Raw genomic sequence first — 21,132 nt, forward strand, 5'->3', positions numbered from 1 at the left:
CATCACAGTAGTGTATCAAAGCTTCTGTACCCACCATACTTTAGATTACAGCTGTGTTAAGTAACAAACTCCGTACAAACACAATTTCTGACGTCTCCGTGATATGTGTGCACATCTTCAGTGGAATAGACTTCTCCTACCGAAGGTGAGTCAATTCATAACAGCAAACAGAGAGACTGCATATTCTCCCCAATGATGGGGTTCCTATGGAAACCAAGTTAGATTTGCACTTGACGGAAAAAAAGAAAGAAAAAGAAACGCCCTCAAGCTTCACTTCTGCGACTGGACCTCGAAACAAACCTTGATTAAATTTGTGCGCCCTGTGAAACACCTGATAACGTCCAGCCAAGCCCTGTTGTGGTGGGACTAGCAGCACAAATGAGAAAACCTGTGACTAAATCAAACAAGAGATTGTACCGATACATGCAAAGCGTGGAGAGCAGGGAGAATATAGATGCCGGTTGCTTGCTGCAGAGTTGGATGTGGTTCAGCTTGTGGGAAAGGGTAAACATGCCACAACGTTTTCTGAGTGTTGGAGCTGTCTCTGCATCCACGCAAGTCCCCCGGCTCTGAGGTCAATCCCTGAATGTTTTTATTTTTAAACATTTAAAAACCGTCTTTCACACAACGGTGCCCCTTGCACCTTTTTGCTCTTTGGCCATAAAACCCACCTGGTGGAGCTTTGCGGTGAGATTGAGTCAGCCCCTGAAGTATTGATTGTGAAAGGGGTTCTCAAGAACTGAAAATACCCTTTTGATTGACAGCAGGATAGTGATAGTCCGCTCCTTCATGGTTTGGGTGGGATCATTAATAGTGTGCTAAACCCCGGGGTCAGTCTAGTCTCACGCTGTCAGGTCCAGAGGGAGTAATATGTTCACAGAGCTCTGCTCCATTACCCATCTGTCTGGAGAGGGAGAACAATGGCTTTTCAATCACCCTCTGTTTCTTTTACATTCATGCCCAACTCTTTCTCTCTCCATCTCACTGTCTCTGCATCATTAGCTCTCTGCATACTCCATGTCTTGCCTTCTGAACATTAGAAGGTAAGGAAGACACAGAGAAATCAACACTTCTACTTTTGCAGTCATTATTGTAGAAATGACTTACTGTAGTAGCGGCATCGCAGTGCTGGAGCTCCCTCATTAACCTTATAACACCAAACTAGACTGACGACAGCTGAGCAAAAACATAAAAATAAGAAAATCCCAGTTTCTTTTTATATCTTTATCAATTGCGACATCTGTCATACTGAGTGAGAAAGTTTAAAGCAAAGTAATTCTGCAGCTGTGATGTGACTAATGGATGCAAGTGTGATCACATTTAATTTCTTTTCTTTTTTTTTATTGGTACTAGAAACTTTCAGAATGTGAGGTTCACTTTATGCAACGATAATACTTGAGGTGAAAGACAAAAGGTGCATGCTGATGTTCTAAAAACAGCAGGAAATTGGTTTCTGTAGTTTGGCCCACTTGTTTGCCTGTGAAACAAACACGGTCAGTACTTGATGCTGCAGCAGAGGCTGTGACACACATCTGCATTAATGGTACCTTTGAACTCGTAGCGTCCCATTTTGCATAAGAATTTGCACACATACAAATAATAAGATTCAGTGTGACCTACAGCTTTGGGGTACCTTGTTATCCCTGATATCGATTGTGAATAAACATCCATAATCTGCTTAATTTTCCTTTTATTTTGTATGATTTTTGGGATGGCACCAGTTTCAGTCCAAAGACTGGTTTGAGTTAAGTGGGCCACTTCTCTGGCTCGGCCTCGAACGCTGTAGCCAGTTCTCTTAATACATCGGCCCATAGCATGGCTCACTGAATAAACTATACTTCCTGCCCTCATTCCCCAAAGCATTTTGGTTCAAAAGGTTATAGCATATTTATCTAGCAAATAGAAATAAGTCAAAAAAAAATTAATCAAAACTTAATTTAATCTGGAGTGTCCTACAGTGTCCAACTTTGAAAGCCCCCACTTTAGTGGGTACTTCACTTTGAAGGGTGCTGTTGCAGTGGAAAGAGTAAAACAAGCCGTTAGACACTCAAATACACATTTTCGACCCATCAACGCATTTTGACTGTCACCATGGGCGTCCCTTTTTTCAGTACCACAGGCCAGGATCTGCTTCAATTTGCCGTGACGGCGGATGAAGACTCCGGGAGCGACAGTCCAGTCAAGACCAAGCTTTGTGGGGAGCTGTGTGAAATCTCAGTTGACACGGAGAGGCCGGGGCTGTGGACAGCTGAGAAATCCTCCTCAGGCATAAATCCCCCAGACTTGAAATCCTGTCCACCGCTTTGGAAGGCTATAAATTCTTCTTAGTGGATCCTCCTTTTAGTTTGAATTTTGTTTTTAACAGGAAATCTCTTAATTTCTGTGGGAAAAGATGGTAATTGAGTCTTTTTGTAGACTTTGGTCAATAGAGAGATCTAAACGCAGTCATACAGGTATTATTTTAAGTGAGTTAGGTTGCTTTTTAAGACCATTTCACATCAAATACCAGTTGTGGAATTATACTTCTGCTTCCTTACTTCTTAGAAGCTCATATTTTACATTTTACTCGAGAAAAACACAGAAAAAATTGATGCAGGAGTGTTATTCTACCATGATTTTGATACTTTTGCTCAAGTAAAGCATCTGATTTCCCATATAAACAATGAATCACATGTATTCTCTACAAACATAACCCCACCTGCAGGTTTATTTTATTTGATGCACATATTATGCTGAAGTGAGTAAAGGTTGAGCTGGGTATATATTAGAAAAGAGCTAATTCAATGAGCTTTGAAGCAGCTCCCTGCTATCTCCGGAGTGTTAATGCAGGGACAAAGGCTACAGAGACACTCCTCAGTGTGAGTTATTGTAGATAAATCCGAGCAATCACGGCACGTGGAAAAGAACACTCCAGCAAAAACTGAGAGAATTGAATTCAATCCCAGCGGCCGGAAAGCGTGGAAAATATTTCTGGTATCAGGTGGAAAAAAAAAATTACTTTGAATCAAAAAAAGGAACGACTCTGGCAAGTGTCACAAAAGGTAAAAGCCAGAGATACTGTACGGTATGTTTTCTGTGATTGTTCTTTTTCCCTTTGGTCCCTGTGAATCCTTGAATAGTGCTTGTCAGCATTCTTGGTATGTCTCCAGGTCTTTGTATGCTGCTTGTTCCCCAGCATGAAGCATATTCAAAATGCTGGGAAATAAATGAGTTTGACTGTGCCGGCTCCTTTTATCTGTTTCATGGTAAAAAGTCATGAGGAAGGCGTCTGACACTCTGTTTCCTATCCTACCAGTATATTTTTTTCAAACTCAAATAGATTATATTGTTTTAGTTTTTATCATCTGTCAGACTATAATTACTTTTGACCTGTAAAGCCGGGGTTAAAGCAAGAACTGATTTGTGAGCCTGAACATTTGTCCAAGAGGAAATGTGTACACTGAATTGAATGTTGTATGAATTTAAAACTGCTCTGGTTTTATGGCGCCAGAGAACTTTAATCCTCAGTAATGTCATCACAAAAAATGAAGTGTGCATGTGCATTAAATCCATACCATACTCACATTTGAATTCTGTTTACATTAATATGCTTTCCTCATCCCTTGGCTGAACTGAAGGCTAATGGAGGTTACTTTAATATTTATGAAGCACATCTCCATGTACTTGGCTCGCTGTGTCTTGTATAAAAACCACTGATATAGCACCAGAAGAATAATGCCCTAATAGACCGTCTCTCTTTCTCTCCTCTCTCACCCTTGTAATCACCATCTGTTTGTCCATATTGTGTGATCCTCTGCTTCTGGTCCCCGTGGCTCGCCACCAGACGCTTCGTTTGGCCTGCTGCTCGGTGTGTTTGTGGTCTGTGGACTGGCTCTGCTGGGCCTTCTAACATTCATCTCCTGGAAGCTGTGCCGTGTGCCTCAGCGAACTAAGGCCCATTTCCCCAGTCCATCCCTCACCCCGGCCTGTGACCCAGAGAACTGTCCACTACAGCCGCCGCTCCTTCTGCCCAGCCCCCAGCAGCCACCGGTCACCATGGCGACAGAGAAGGTGAAAGACCCTATGGGTTCGATGGGTTTCCTGGAGGCAGCAGTGAAGATAAGCCGTACATCTCCTGACATCCCCACCGATGTGCAGCTCTCCATGAGGGAGCACTTCCTGCGCCGCACGCAACGCATGCAGAGGCAAACCACTGAGCCGGCTTCCTCCACTCGGTTAGTCATTTACAGGCATGTGTATGTAAGACTGCGTGATGTGGGTATTCATGTGTAAATATAGAATATATTTAGCAAGCAAGCATTCATGCACACATGGGCAGAGTTTAAGACACGCAGTCATAAAGGTCCATTAATTCAATATGAAATAAAGGAAAATATTGAAATCTAAAAAACACCTCACTGCTATACATAGTATATATAAAACTACATTTAATAGAACATTAATAAGGGTAGACAATCTCTATCCAAGTACTTTAGTATCTACAAAGTTAATTACAACAAATAGTGTAAAAGATGTTGCCTCAGAGGCATCTCTTTGTAAGTCATTATGGTAAGGCTAATTATATGTGATTGCTTCTTCATGAGAATTAATTATTGGAATAGAGGGAGCGGAAAAGACATTTTGCTGCATTAATACTAGCAGAACTGCACCATATTTTCATCATATTAATAAAGGGACATCATTCGTCCGTTCAGCCTATTATGCAGCCAGTCTTTAAAAAGCACCTCCATTTGTCATTTGAGTAAAACAGCAAAAATTTCCATTTCGGGTCCTGACACAACACACCATCGGTCACCTCCAGGTCATCATTTGGTGCTTGTTGCACTGTCACTGTGCTTTTCTTTTTTGTTGTTGTTGTTATTTCATACATTTAGGGCAGTTTTATGTTGACTTCCTTATATTTCACCGACACAGTTTTTATGGTATTTCCCCATTCTTCACACAAAGGCCGGAGAAACCAGTGCAAAGCAAAGAATAGCAAAACTAAACAGTGTCGGATGCAAATGAGGCATATTCTTAATCAGTATTCCAAGCATAAAACAACACTGACAGTGGCATGAAAATTGTAAACTAGCTTTCTAGGATAATTGTGTTCATGCCTTTTAAACACACACACACACACAATTAAAAAAAACAATATAAATAAAGGCCATAGGCCACAAGTTATTTCCTAGCATTATTTCCTCATACGGGAAATAACTCAAATAGCCGTTGGCTGTTGTCTTCAATCAGTTGCAATTTAAAAAGAAGACGTCAGCACTACTTGTTTGAGGTCAGATCGGTGTTTCATGGCCTTTGCATTCAAAACACCCCCCTGTTGAATTCATAACCTCCCTGTTTAGAGTTTCCCTGCTCGTCTTCACCTCTTCAACACAACTCACAAGCCATTCCCCCATCAGTCACTCTCTTCCTTTCATCTTTCTGTACTGTCCCTGCAGGCACAATTCCTTCAAAAGACACCTGCCCAGGCAGATGCAGGTAGGCAGTCTAGACCTGGGAAATGACTACATGGTGGATAATGAGGAAAAGCCAACTAGCATTGGCCGCATCCAGCCAGAGCTCTACCAACAGAAGACCCTGGAATCAGAGGATTCGTCCAAGAACGGCAGCAACAAAAACTGTGGCAGGATTAACTTCTCTCTCAAGTACGACTACGAAAATGAGGCCCTGATAGTCAACATCCTCAAGGCAGCAGAACTACCTGCCAAGGACTTATGTGGCACATCTGACCCTTATGTGAAGGTCTACCTCCTGCCCGACCGCAAGAAATTCCAGACTCGCGTCCACCGGAAGACGCTCAACCCCATATTCAGTGAGAGCTTTCAGTTTCCTGTGCCTTACGAGGAGCTGGCGGTCAGGAAGCTCCACATGAGCGTCTTTGACTTTGACCGGTTTTCGAGGCATGATATGATCGGAGAGGTGGTGCTAGACAACCTGTTTGAGACATCGGACCTCTCCAGGGAGACGAACATATGGAGGGACATCCAATATGCCACCAGTGTAAGAACCTAATGTTTTTTTCTGTCTCTTCTAGATTCAGTATTAAATGACTGATTGTATAAAGACACTTATATTGAATATGTCTGTCATAGACTCGGGAGTTTTCGTGAGTATAACAACCTCTGGGAGTTATATTTTCAACCAGGGTCATAGCTGAGCATACTGAGGTCATGTCCACCAGGAATTTTCTTTTAGCCTGTCTGACAATCAGACGGATTTCTGGCACGTCGGAAGTTTTTGTTGGCTGTCTTGCAGTTTGAAAAGTAACACAATCTGATTTTCCACATGGCATCTGTCACAAGTTCCTCCTAGTGAGCTTCTTTTAATATTAGATGGGTGGTATTTTAAATACTGTGGCTAAACCTGAAGTCTTTGAAACTGAAATTCGCTTCAGGACACAGACGAATCTTGAATCTTCCACCAGCTCAATATTTTTTCTTTTTTTCCTTCTTACTTTCCGTTGATGGACTGCTCTCTTGATTATCTTATTTAAATACACTTTATGTGAAATGTCACTGGACAGTTTCCAAGCTTAGAGTACGTTCTGTGTGAGCTCCATGTTGCGGCTGGTCAATTCATCCATACAGTTGTTAACACAATGTAAAAGATGAATAAAAAACGCACATTGTCTTTCCACTTTTAGAAACCGTTTGGAAAGTTCAAATCTACAATTAAAACTTATTGTATTTCATAGGCAGATTCTAGTACTTTTAGACTGAAGCGTTTATTTGTAGCAGTGACCAGTGCAAACAGCGCTCTTGACAGTTTGGTATTTTTCTTACATTGAAATTCAATTTGCCCCTCTGTGTGGTCGGCGCGATACGCAGCGCAATGCAAGCTCTTGGTAAACTGTGTCTTAGACATTGTGCTGAGAATAGATATCGCATAACAAGATCTGTTTCTGAGACAAAGTCACTCTGTTGTGTTATGAGAAGTGAATCGGCTCTTTATTAGTGTCTAGACTATGTTCACTTTCTAACATAAAATGCTAGCTCAAGCACAGGCCTAGCATATTCCAATTAGTGCTAGTCGAACACTTCAAGTTTTGTGGTTTGTCCAAACAGATAATCTGGAAGTAGCCTGTGTCACACTTTTCAGAAAAAGGCAAGTAGGCAAACGAATGCGGGCTCTCAGTCCAATAGTAGCCAAATAAAACTCAAAGAAAATGTAATTCAGCTGTGAACTTTCTATTTTCTTTTTAGTGTTCGCCAACATTTTCTGAGAGAGGTAAGTGGTGCATTAAGGAAATTAAAATCCTGGCTACAGCCCTTTATTGTGAATCAAATTTCTAGAAATGCATTATCATTAAATACATTATAAAGAGAGATCAGTGTGTTTACATGCACAATAGTAACCCAAAAATGGCTTTGCATCAGTTTAGGGAACGGTCGGATTATTGAAGTTCCCCTCGTATACATGAGCTGGGGTTGAATGGGAAAATGACGGAGTAACTCAACCTCCAATACAGTAGGTGGTGCTCTGCCGACGTACAGCTGGACTGAATAAGGCCAACTTTTAGACAGAATTACGAATTCTTCTTGGTAGTGATGTTACTTTCCGTTGAGAAGTCCTCCCTCAGTTAAAAGGTAACGCTCTATTGTTGTTGGTTTTTTCACATTGTTTTCAGCGCCGTTGCTTCCTGGCTTATTCTATTTCCGAGAACGCTGTTTACGCGAATAATCGGGAAACTGAAGGAGTTATCTAGGTCTATTAACCGGGGTATAAGAACTCCGATTTTACCCGGGGTATGGTGTTTACATGGTGTTTAAGAAACCGGTGTATGCCCTTAACCCGATTATAATCGTGTTTTTAAACTGCATGTTAAGTTTTTCCTCCTACAAAAACACAATTGTCACATACAAAAGGGTCTGGCTGCAGTCACAAGGGGTTAACATCTCAAACATTAAAGGATATTTCTGACTCACAGATCACTCATGCAATTATTTTTATGTCGGCTTTGTTACTTGTTGATAATGTCCAAAGGCCATTTTCAGGAGGTGTTCCTTGTCTCTAGCATCTTAGTGCCCTCATCACTTTTATCACCTCCAGAGAGCTCTTTTATCTGAGACTTTCCCTTCCTCCGGTTGTTGAACTTGAGCTTCTTTAAAGGTTGTTCAATAATCTCAACGTTATTGCTTAGGAGGCAGAAAAGCAGGCCGCCCTCTCCTTGGCTCCCAAACTTTATTGAACCACCAAATGATTTTATGACAAAATCTCTTGCTCACATTAAATGGCAGACTGGCAACATAAAGAATGCACAGATGGTACATTTCAGTGGAAACAAAAAACAAACACAAAGTGTAGCGTAATGTAAGCTTTGGGTAAGATAAAGATGCTGCTTTATAAACACTGTTAACTCTTAATGAGTGGGAGAGATGGCAGTATTTAGCAGAGGGAGAAGGGGTGTAACAGAAAAGATCCATTAGCTTTCCTCAGTTCATACACCAAGGAGATAATCCTAGATACCACCAATTTAGCACTAATATAAGAAGTCTGGAGGACTAGCAGTGTACCTATTGACTTCAGACTATTTCCCATGTCTGTTCGATCTGAACAAACTCTTTTAGGAAGGTTTTTACTTACGAATCATTGGCATAAATCGAGGAGATTTTTTAGCATGTGAAAGTGACTAAAACTGAGACAAAATCATTCTCTGTAATAAGGCAGCCATAGTGTAATAAAAAAAGCAATGAAAATGTAAATGCAGTCACTGAGTAATAAGGAAATCACTTGACAGACTAAGGCCTTCTTTACACTTGGTTTTATAAGGTGTTTCGGCGATTCAAACATGATTATGAGTCTTTATGTTAACTCTCGCAAGACTTGCCTCTCAATGACATATACTAGTCTTAACCATTCGAGGTCAGTGGCTAACATTAACCATCTAACCATAACCATTTTAGATCACTGCATAACCTTTAACATCTGAGACTTTTGCAAGTCTTGGGTTTCCCTATAGATGACCACAATCTATCCAATAGCTGTTGAGATATTTCACAAAAAGCCGTAAATTTCAACCTCACTGTGGCACTAGAGGACGCTTAAGGGGATAGCCAAAATTATTTGTATATATTCTTGTGACCGTCGACTGTTTTTGTACAAAGTCTGGTGCCCATCCATTTGGTAGATGGATTTGGAAGTCAGTGTGCTTCAGCCACTGGGGACCATCAATGTCTGAACAAGATGTCATATATAATTATAGATATAGATGTTCCAGCCTAGGCCAAATGACCTGATGGCCGATCGGCACACTGACATCCCTGGAGCTTTGTCGCTAGCGTGGCTAAAATATGATTAATGCGCTACAGATGATACTGACTGGCACCAGAACAGCCTGTGTTTCTACAAGGACAATCAAAGTGTCACTTCATGCTTTTACAACACTTGACATTTTTGCTGTGCTCTCTCCCATTATGGCTAAACCTTCACACCCTTCAAAGGAAATCACTCACTTCCTCAGCAGAGAAAGCCAAATCGCAGCTGTATGTGTGAAGAGACGTTAAGACTGCAGTGCTCAGACAGACTTGTGGGGATTTGCCAATCAGTAGGATTCTCAGCTGATTCAGAGTGATTAAGGGTCCATACCACCTTAATACTATTTATGGATGGGGCTAAGAACTCACATGAGGCAGATAACAGGACCCTCATTAGCTCAAATATTTCAGTATGCAAGGTATGCTTTTTCTAAGACTCATTCACTTTGATTTTGTGGGTAATTCAGGTTCGGTTATGTTGAACTACCAAGCTGTGAATTTGATTTCCTCTCTGTTTTTGTTTTAATTGTCTGTCTTGAGTGATGATGAGCATCTGGAAACATAATCAGAATTTATGTTTTTTTTTTTAAATATATATATATAAATAATGTAATGAAAACTGCAAGGAGAATAGCTAAATTCCCTTTTTTGGCAGAAGGGTAGACAGAGAAGTCGGCCATAATTTCAGAAATAAACCAAATTAGTACAAAGAGATACTGACAGCTTAATAACATCGAGGACTTGAAGTGAAGCCCAGTTGTTTGACCTTCTTGTCTCACTTTAATAGCTCTATAATAATGGTGGTGAGGCCTGTAGGCTTATTTCTGATTCAGTTAAGTCATCAAGAAAGTTAGATAAGAAGATCAGTTACATACCTGTGCATAGGTGATTAGCTTAGCTTAGCAAAAAGACTGGAAAGAAGGGTTTTGTCTACTCTGGTGGACTTTTGCTGCCAGGTGAGCAGGGAGCTCCTGGTGCTGGTGCCATTCATCTGCATGTACTGCAGTGACAGGCAGCCGGTTGAAAAGTGGCAGTTTCCCTTATTTTACCAGACCAAAATGTAATGTTGTCAACTGAAGAAGTGGCAGAGGGTCAAAGTCCCAAAAAGATAACACAACACCCAAAAACAAGTTCACAAGTATTTTAATGAACACAGTACTGTGGGTATGAATGGTTAAGCCTCTATCGTGATTGACAGGTCTCTGTAGAGCCCCACCCTGAAGCATCCCCTACTTTATTATCTATTTGACTCTAAATGGGGCCAGTTACAAATTGAACGCCATGACCATAAACTCATTAGGAAAATGTTAACTAAATCCATTGAGAAGTAGGCTCATTTTCTAATTGACTTCTGTAAAATCGGACTTCTTTTTGGAGCCAGCACTGGCTTCACTTTTCAGGCCCAAAAGCCTCAATACATCCATTATTTTTTACAGTCTATAACACAAGAGCAACAGACTCTAAGTCTCCTACTTATCTAACTTACATGCACAAACACACTTCTTGTCCTGCACCCTAACTTGTTGATTGAGCATTCAAACAAACATTTACAAAAAAAGTCCACTGTTGACGTCAGCTTGTGGGCAAAATAGCTACTTAGCTATTCAGCATCGACCTGTGAATGCACCTACAAATGTCACTTTGGCCCATTTAAATGGTGGTGTGGACCTCACTCTAAAATACCACTAACAACATGCTTTCTGATCATGACATGTTCCCTGTGGTGTACCGGCTGCCTGCTAGCAGCTGTCAATCAGACACCCAGGCACTTTCACGCCCCTCCAGCCAGCGGAGATAAAAAAGAACATTTCTGATATTTTCCCAGAGATCAACAATACATTTAAAAACACACACTGACATGACTTTTGTCAGTAAAATGGATGTAATAAAGGTGAATTCAGCACCTCTAAAACAGTCACAGAAATGGAAAAACAACTGTTTGCTTATTAGCCTTGTTGCACCCTCCACTTAAAACCTCCTCTGTTGGAGCATGAGCTTCACAAAGGGGGAACTGTTTGCAGAGAGTTGCGAGACAGAAGTTGATGGTAAGCTACAAACACACATAGTGAATAAACAGTGAAAACTTATTGGCTCGTTAGCGGCCGACCTCCTAGGTCGACAGAACCAGGCGAGCTGTTTCCCCCGCTTTCACTCTTAATGCTAAGCTAAGCTAAGCTAAGCTCTTCAGTTGTATCAATCTTCTCGTCTAAATATCTGCAAGAAACTGTCACTCAAAATGTCAAAGTATTTCTCTCTTTATTTTGAGTGGACCTTATGATTTGTTTTGTCCTGTGTTACAACATTTCAACAAAACAACATATTATTAATTTGCCTTTGAACACAACTCATATGCTTGCATCCCTCCTGCTGCCTGATCTAAAAGCAAAGTTACCAAACTCTTAAAGCAGTTTTTTCAAGCCAAAAAATGCAAATAGAGACGTTTCACTATTTTGCATCAAATTGACTATTTTATGTTTACACCTTTGTGTGTCGTCTGCACTCTAATTAGGTAGTTTAGAGTCTCAACTGTGAGAATTGGATTTTATTACTTTTGTAAACAAGAGGCCACCGTAAAACTGACCACGTTTCTGCATTTTCATGACAGAGATTAAGAGGGATAACAAATAACCCAGGAATGTACATTTTGCTCAAGAACTGCACTTAAATACAACCTTGAGATTTGACTGAACTGCAGTTTCAGATTATTAATACAAAATATAAATCTAATTATAAATTATGATTAACCTTTACCAGATGCAACATTAAAACAACGCTTGACAGTAACAGTTGCCAGGTTACCACTGGCAACCAATTATTGGCATTTGGTTGCCATTAGTTGCATAAAACGTAAAGAAATAGGAACAGCAAACAGCAAAATGTAGAACCGGAACCAGACAACACTGCACATGAAAATGCTGCATCTGTGTCGGCACATTTATCACTTTACTCACAGGCATTTGTTTTAAAAAACAATGGTGAGGCAAATAAAGTTCTTTCTCTGGGGGTGAAAAATTCAACTTTTTTTCTTTGACCTTTTTGGGTCTTTTATGTCACATTTGCATTAAGCTGATGTAACTGCATATCTTAATTACTGACAATAAAAGGTGACTGAAAATGGAAACCGTATTTTCAGTTTTGGCAACTAAAAGCCGATGCCTGGTTGCCAGCCTGGCAACCACTTTTAAAAGTTACTGTGGAGCCCTGCAGTAAAGTGATTTACACATTAATGCACCATTAATAATAATCCAGTTTATAATATATATTATTCTGAAATGGGCCGTTTCGCATGAGTACTATTATATTTGTACTTAAACTTCAGCAAGAGTTTGAATGTAGGACATTTACTTGTGACGGAATTTCTAAACTGTAGTATTTTTTGCTTCTTTCACTTAAGTGAAATATCAGAGTAGTTATTCCACCTCTGGCCTTTACTGCCTGCTTCACTGACTGTTTATTCCATAAAATAGATCATAAACAACATACAGTATTGATCCCAGAACCTTGAGGATGAGACACTTATTATACAGGAGTGTGGATCATCAAGCAACTGCGTTCAATGAAAGCATGACACTGAAAGAGATGTTTTGCTTGTGTGTGTGTTTTCCACAGGAAAGTGTTGACCTTGGGGAGATCATGTTCTCATTATGCTACCTGCCTACCGCAGGCAGACTCACACTTACTGTCATCAAGTGCAGGAACCTCAAGGCCATGGACATCACTGGATACTCAGGTGTGCGTTTGTTTGTGTTTGTGCGTGCTCATGTGTGATTCACTTACAGTTGCAGTGGCTCAAAATGAATGATCCCGCTTAGAATAACTAAGCTTGTCAGATAAAGTGAACAAACAGTGGAGGGCCGTCTCTACTGCTGCGTTCAGCAGTTATTAATATTCAGGACTTTGCAATATTAAGACTTTGTCAGCAAACAGTTGCAGGCAGCCTGTTCATTGTAAGAGCCACTTTTCCATTCCACCTTTTCCTTACAATACTGATATCACTTTTAAAATGTGACATTTATTGGGCATTAAATGCCAGGGTTCAGCTGTAATTCAGAGTGAATGTGACAGTTTTTCCACCCATGTTCAATGACATTTCAAGATTTTAATGAGTCACAATTTTAATCCCCTGAGTTTTTTTAAAGCTATTTTTTCAATCTGTGCCTCGTTAAACCGTAGCTATCAAATTGTGCCTTTGAGCATATTAGGCTGCAAAGCAAGCGTTCTTGTTTGTTGTTTATAGATTAAGGATGCTTTACAACTAACAAAAACGTGGCACAATGAATCATACATTGGATGAAGATTAAAATCATTCATCATGAAGCTTTTTCAGTCATGCTGTTTAAGCTATCTATGGCCTCTCACGCACTGTGTTTACTCGAGCCGTTGACTCATCTACTTTTATGCACATTACTGATGCCAGGTCCTCCAGGGGTTACTTTAATGCTTAGAAACACACACACACACACACACACACACACACACACACACACACACACACACACACGCACACACACACACACACACACATACACACATACAGCGTGCTGAAATAGACCACTGATGGCTTTATCTTCAAGAACATCTTTGAAGATGTTTTAGTAGTCAAGGCAAACATTTGTAAAAGCTCTGTTCTTAACGAATCCCAAGAACCTGATCTTCCTGCTAATTATTGCTCTGGCAGTTTGCTAGGAAAGATGGATAACGTGAAACATGAGATACGATTTAATCATCAGCACTTGTTTAGATAAAGCCACTTTCCTGTCCTTCTTGTTCTCACTGATTAGATCCCTATGTCAAAGTGTCGCTCATATGTGACGGGAGACGTTTGAAAAAGAAGAAGACGAGCATAAAAAAGAACACTCTGAATCCCACCTACAATGAGGCCATCATCTTTGACATCCCCCCAGACAGTATGGACCATGTCAGCCTGCACATCTCTGTCATGGACTACGACTTGTAAGTGCAAAACAAGCATTTTATCTGAAACCAACAGATGAGGATAATCAATAAAATGTTGAAGAAAATTAAAACTCCCCCTCCACTGAAAAATGCTATTGTTTTTAATGCTAATTGTTACTTCACTTGTGCAGAGTAGTCTGCTTTAAAATGTGTGGTTAAATTATGCTCACCGTTGAAAAAGGGAATTTCCATGTCTTTTTTTTTTTTAAATCATAAAGCTGGTCCAGGTGCCATATAAATACTGTGACAGTTATTAAACGACCAATCCACAGAGAAATGCACACAGCCCTTATACAGAAACTGTGTCTTTAAACTAGCCGGCGGGATTCTTCAACCGCTTGTCCCTATCGGGGGTCGCGGGGGGCTGGAGCTGATCCCAGCTGACATCAGGCGTGAGGCGGGGTACACCCATGACAGGACGCCAGTCTATCACAGGACACATAGAGACAAACAGAGACAGACAACCATTCACACCTACGGGTAGTTTAGAGTCATCAATTAACACCTGCATGTCTTTGGACTGTGGGAGGAAGCCGGAGAACCCAGAGAAAACCCACTCGGACACGGGATTCAAACCAGGAACAAAGTTGCGACATCACATCACATATATATAGGTAGAAAGTACAGCTAAAGTGCTGTTATAAAAAGATAATAAAACAAACAATGCATAAACTATAGGATTGATTAAAAGGCATACATACCCAAGAGTTAATTAAGTAGGAGCTCATTCAAAAAAGGTTTGTCTTAAGAAGAGATATAAATGGAGGACAAAGTTGTAACGAGCGAGCATTTTGCATTTTGGTGTTGTTTATTTGTCAGGCCCTAAAGTGTGGAAAAGGCCTTCAGAATGAACTTTTCAGTGATACATTAGACATCTTATGTCTAGTAGTTAAACTTTCAACATGAAGCATTTTCATAGATTCCTGCATTTTTCAACAACAAGAACTAGATATCATCTGAAAAGTTCAATTTTTTTGTCTGATTTATATTCCTCAATTTTAAATTGTAGCTCTTCAGAAAAAGAGTGCACCTTTACAGTATGTGAAGCTAAAACAGGAAAGGGAAGAAGCAGAAGCAGCGTGGACAGCTGACAGAATGAGAACATGCCTGTTAAAGGTCACTTTTTTCTGTGTTGTATAAAAGGAGCAGACACTTTTTGGAAACCGAGCCTCTTGTGTTTTCTTCATTGACTGCTCTCACGCTAGACTAAATCCGGTTGTGCTAATAATAGAGGCTTTCATTCTCACTTCAGACATTGTTAATGTCCTTCCTGAGAGTCAATTCTAGTGTCACAGAGACAATCAGATGCACTTCACTGTATCAATCGGCAGGACATCCAGATTAAGATTTGTGTCTCCTTTTATTACAAAATGCCCTTCTTGCAATTAGAAAAAAAACCCAATTTGATGTATGGGATGTCTTTTCAGCTTAAGTCAGATTAATCCATACAGTATGTGTGTGTCCCCTCAGGGTAGGTCATAATGAGATCATTGGTGTGATGAGGGTTGGATGCCATGCAGAAGGACTTGGCAGGGACCACTGGAACGAAATGCTGGCTTATCCACGCAAGCCAATTGCACACTGGCACCCCCTGCTGGAGTCCAAGAAGTCTGAGAAAGAGGTAGGTTTGGGACTTGAGGCATTTTTAAAGGAGTATTCTGTACGTGGTCATCGTGGAGGAAGAAGACTCAGGGGCTTAGATGTTTATTTTTGATTGAAACCTCTGCTCTAGAGCGTAAGGAAGACGGATGGATTACTGAACGGGCCTACCGGGGACAGGCTCAGGGGGCCATAGGGTCAAAATGTTGCAGAAAATTACACTTACCACTTACTTACTAAAAATACGCTTAATGATCCCAAACATACTCAAAACAACTACAAACGACCCAACATGACTATGAATAGACGCTAAAGGCGCACAGAGATGCAAAACACAAAGAGAAGCTAAATGACTGAAAATAGACAGAAAATGAACAAAAACGTACACATAATGACTACAAGTGACCCACAGTGACCACAAGCACACAGAGTATTACTAACATTAGGCATAAAACTACCACAAAGAGATGCAACATGACTAAAGATAGATGCAAAACAACAACAAAATGTCGATACGCAGGTGCAAAACGACACAAAAGGACCCCAAACAACATGACTAAATAGCTAAATGCTAACAGGCCCATAGAGATGCAAAAATGTATGTGTAAATGTGGTGTGCATGGTTAGATGAGATGGTGTGTAGATGTCCACTGCCATCAGTGTGAACGTCTGTGTGAATGGGTGAATGTGAAAAGTAGTGTGAAAGCGCCTTGAGTAGACTAGAGGGTGCTATATAAGTACAAGTCCATTTACCATTTACCAGTTGCAGCAGCAATGGCTAACAGAACAGCCCAGGGGAATTAAGGTCGGCCACTTGCGTCATAAATCTATATAACTAGGTCTAATTTTAACACACACACATGATACACATTTGTTTAAAGTTAGCGTGCCTTACACTTTCTGGAGATACCATTATCTCCGATGTCCATCGCGAGTAACGTCCGTAAATCAGCGTAGAAATCTTTTTAGACGCTCCTCATATTTCTAAAACTTGCCTGAAAAACATTTGTTTTGACAACATTTTGTTGTGACAAAATACATTAATATGAACTAATTTCGTGTACTTTTAAATAGATATATTTTTTTTAATTACTAAGGCTCAGAATGTCCCCCTTAACATTGTTCTTCTATTTTATTGCAGATTTTTTTCAAATAATATATATGTTTGAAACTTTTTTTTTTAACTTACCCATCTTTCCGAGTTGTTTATCAATGTATTCCTTCTTTTCTGCAGCTAAAGGGCAAAAGGGATACATGTTTTTGTTGTTGTTATTTCAATAATGTAAAGATCTTGATGCTGGTACATTGCGTCTGTGTTTTTGATGGGATTGTAATGTGCAGATCTTTGTTAGATTGAGTCTATGTTCCTTGAATGAGTACCTTAAGCCTCTTGTTATTATTATGTATTATTATTTCATATTTCCTGTCATAAAAAATGGGGAAATTAAAGAAAAACACACATTTTTCATATATTTCTGGAACACTGACACCCCTGCTGATATTTCCCCTGTGTTGAAAGTGAGAGTGACATTGCTGTATAAAGAAAAAAGAAAAAGCAGCATGTGTTATGAATCACTTCCTGTCTGTGTCTGTGTGTCCTGCAGTGGAAGGCAAGGACAGCCAGCTTTGACAGCCAAGGTTCCTGCCCTTCACCCAGACCCCCTGCAAGTCCCTGAGCAGAGCCACCTGTGACCCAGCAGCCCAGAAGGGGGTTTCCTCCCTCCTGCCGATCCACTTCCTGTCTGTCTGATGGAGGAGAAACACAACCCCACTGTCTTTCCCTCTCTCACTCTTTCCCTCTCTCACTCTTTCCCTCTCTCACTCTTTCTCTCTCTCTCTCTGTCTCTCACGTCCCTTCCTTCCTCAAGCACTCCCAAGAACTGATCTAGGACCACTGTCAAGTCAGTTAGTTGTGTGAAGCGCAGTCTGTTCAGGTTTTAGGGTTGAAATGTGGGTGCTGTGATGGCCCAGAGCTGCTCTCGTTGTCCTCAGAAAAGATTGGCAGGACATTCAGTCTGCAGACATTTAATATTGAGCTGTCCGAGCTGAGGTGAACGGACGTCCTCACATGGAGACTTTCCAAACACTGAAGATTCAGCTATGTGCTGCAAACCCTTTGATAGAAAAACTTGGATATTGCTCCATGAGAGCAGCGGCGGTTTCACAGCAGAGGACACGTCCGGGGTGTAAAAAGAGACTTAAACTGGATCTGAAGCAATTTCTAAACTCTCCAGTTCTCTCTCTCTTTCATTGAATTTTAAAGTGCTGTATTAGCATAAAACCGATATTGGACTGTAGCATTTTGGAACTATTAGATGTTAAACTGCTCCGTTCGTCGTTATTGTTTGTGAAGAATAGCAAAACTGAAATTAATTTCAAAGCTCCAGCTGAGTTCTCCATACTTCCAGTTTCATGAATAACATAAGCAATTATCTGATCTGCAGCGTGTTGAGGAGAGGTTGGATCGGGCTGAAGCTAAAATATTCTCAACTTGGCGTTCATGAGCAGCAAAGACAAGAAGTTTTATGTAACAGAGAAGAAGGAATAGCATGATAACTGGTATTCACACAAGAGCAAATTGGCCACAGTATATGATGAATCTTTAATTATAAAACCACTTTTTCAGTCTTTTTCGATACAAAAAATACAAGGTTTAAATTACCTGTCAAAGGGCACAAATAGCTTATCAAACTAAAAATAAAAAAGGTATAAAATGTTGACAGGAACTCTAGATGTTTCTGTGGAAACTTGTGAGCACACTTTACACACCCTTACCTCCTTCTTCATGTTTGCTTTTGAGCAATTCTCATCCATTTCTTCCAAATGAAAACTGATACATACACTTGTTTTCCTTCAGACAAAAACTCTGTTTAAAAGCACTTCTTCGTCTCCTCTTGTTCTTTTTTTCCAAGCAGATTTTGGTGGATGTGTATAGTTTCATGTACAGCCGTATGTATGTTTTGTTTTTCTAAGAAAACCAGAAAATACATGGTTAGATTAAAAAAAAAAAACAGACATTTTGAATATTTGTAGCTCTGTTGGTGGTGATGATTGAGAAAACTCTGAAAATGGTGAACATATTCGTCTTTTGAACTTAGAAACATGAAACTATCGTGATGTTTATCCTGTCATTAATCACACTGTTGTGCAGGGGGAACGTGTGTGAGGACTTGGCATCCAGATGGTTGATCTGCACACATGGTAAATTGGTTATTTCTGAAGACATTTGATGTGATTAAGAAAAAGCGAGTTCTAGCAGATTTCTTTGCACCAGTATAATCCCTTTAATGGGTTCCTATATATTATTTGCTCTCTTTTCAGTCACTTAAAGGGATCGTTTGGATTTTTTTTGAAGTGGTGATATATGACACTTCGATCCACAGTCGGTGTATTTCCTACAGTAGATGGTGGTCGACAACCCCCCCGGTTTAGAGAAGCAGGTATAAAAAGGTAAGAAATGTAATGCTGTGGTTGGGGGCAACAGTTAAACATATTTTAGCCACCTTAAAAAAAAACAGTCTGAACTAAAGCTGTTCTATGCTCTCTTCAAAGCCACCAGACTACATTTTCAAAAACAGTTATTTTACCTCAGAACACAGGAGTTGCTGGTCTACCGCTGCCTAGATCGGTAAGTTTGTTTGTTTGTCTCCCAACTGGGAGTGTGCCGAACGCACACTACTATCTACTGTAGGAAATACACTGACTGTGTTGAAGTACCTCATAAAACATCACTACAAAAAACCCAAACTCTCTCTTTAAAGCCTGGATTGCTGTTTATAACTGATGCTATAATCGTTCAAAAGAAAAAAAAGTAATGCATTAATAGCTTAAATAAAAATAAAAAACCATAATGGTGGTTCCAAACATCTTTGTGATGAGAGTAAAACATAATTTGGTTGCTATTTACATAATTTTTCCTCCAGCTAACCCACTGGTATTAGTTGTAGTAGTTTTGTTTTGCTGTAATTGGAAAGCATAGATAGCAACAGTACATTCAGGCCTGGAAATGTTGAGCTACAGAGTCAGCATGATATCAGGCGAGAGAACTCCCAGGTAACATGCACAGTTTATATTTGGCACGGCTTGTACGGCGTCTTCTCGATATGAGGACCATTTACTGAATAGCATCATATATGACAACATTCTTGGTCGTGGCTTAGACCGGACTGGACTTCTGGTGCCTCGTTCAGCAACAGAAGACAAGTGATACTACAGCTCAAAATACTGTACAACGAACACGCCATATATCACAGAGCTCGTGAAACTGGGGGCCAGACATCAAGACATGAGCAGATGCATTCAGCATGCGGATCTGTTTTAGCCATTTCCTTCATTGGTACCCAGGGTGAGCTGTCTAGTATCTCAGTGTGTGTGTGTGTGTGTGTGTGTGTGTGTGTGTGTGTGTGTGTGTGTGTGTGTGTGTGTGTGTGTGTGTGTGTGTGTGTGTGTGTGTGTGTGTGTGTGTGTGTGTGTGTGTGTGTGTGTGTGTGTGATGAAAGCACAGGGGCAGCTGATGGGCGGACAGGTCAGCATCTACAGAGCAGTGGCATTTCTCTAATTGGAACTTGTTATAGCGAGAATGAGTCAGTGCATCATCGTTCGTGCTTGACATAATCCATCATTGCGTCGACACTCCTCCAACACCTCTGTTTTGCAGTTGTTTTGTTGTCGAACTTCCTCTCCCATGGCATTATTCATAGATTTTTAATATGTTATTTTAGTGTTGAAACAAGTGGTTGTTTTCTTAAAAACATGTGCTCTACAAAAGGTCATATATTTCCTCTGACTGTGTGGTGTGTTTTCATAGTAGAAGTTTGATGAATTGCCTCACTTTATGGACTGTTTCAAGACCTTCTAGCTTTGCCTAATATTGTAATGTTTCTTGATATGATCTTGTATCCCTTCCAACTGTTATGATAGCACTGAATTTCCAATTTTTTATTGAACATTTTGTATTTGTAATAATAGAAATGTTTGAGAAAATGTTCTGGTGATTGACATCGACAGTTGTTAGTTGAGACAAAAGCCTCATTATGAGTTCCTAGATCATTATCAAGACTCTGAATATGAGTGACCTAGTGTGTAATAAAGTAAAAATATCAGCCATCATTTCAGCCACAAATTGTCATTCAACAAGTCTGAAAATCAGCGGCAGAAAAAGTGCTTTTTTCCCTCCCATGGGGTGTTGTGTGTTATCAGTTCTGTGACATGATTTTCTTTTCTTTGATTAAAAAGACTTATGCAAAAATGGGCTCCGCGTTGTGAGTTTTGTGCCAATAACACATACACAGCATATAATGACAACACAGCCGGTGGCTTAACA

At 40.2% G+C, this 21,132-nt stretch overlaps 1 protein-coding gene across 1 annotated transcript in view; it reads left to right on the plus strand.

Annotated features, from left to right (window-relative positions):
• The window catches only part of syt6a (synaptotagmin VIa), a gene marked incomplete at its 5' end in the record, with an annotated part of 64,891 nt that extends 47,371 nt beyond the window's left edge, over positions 1-17,520 (plus strand). The window contains 6 exons of the mRNA XM_083919621.1: positions 3,824-4,214; positions 5,439-6,000; positions 12,864-12,984; positions 14,036-14,207; positions 15,681-15,831; positions 17,414-17,520. Of these exons, the coding sequence (XP_083775747.1) occupies positions 3,824-4,214; positions 5,439-6,000; positions 12,864-12,984; positions 14,036-14,207; positions 15,681-15,831; positions 17,414-17,485 (1,469 nt within the window). The 3' untranslated portion in view covers positions 17,486-17,520. The remainder of the gene's footprint in view (positions 1-3,823; positions 4,215-5,438; positions 6,001-12,863; positions 12,985-14,035; positions 14,208-15,680; positions 15,832-17,413) is intronic.
• Positions 17,521-21,132: the final 3,612 nt, after the last annotated feature.

Source organism: Echiichthys vipera (genome assembly GCF_963691815.1).
Source record: "Echiichthys vipera genome assembly, chromosome: 9".
NCBI lineage: Eukaryota > Metazoa > Chordata > Actinopteri > Perciformes > Trachinidae > Echiichthys > Echiichthys vipera.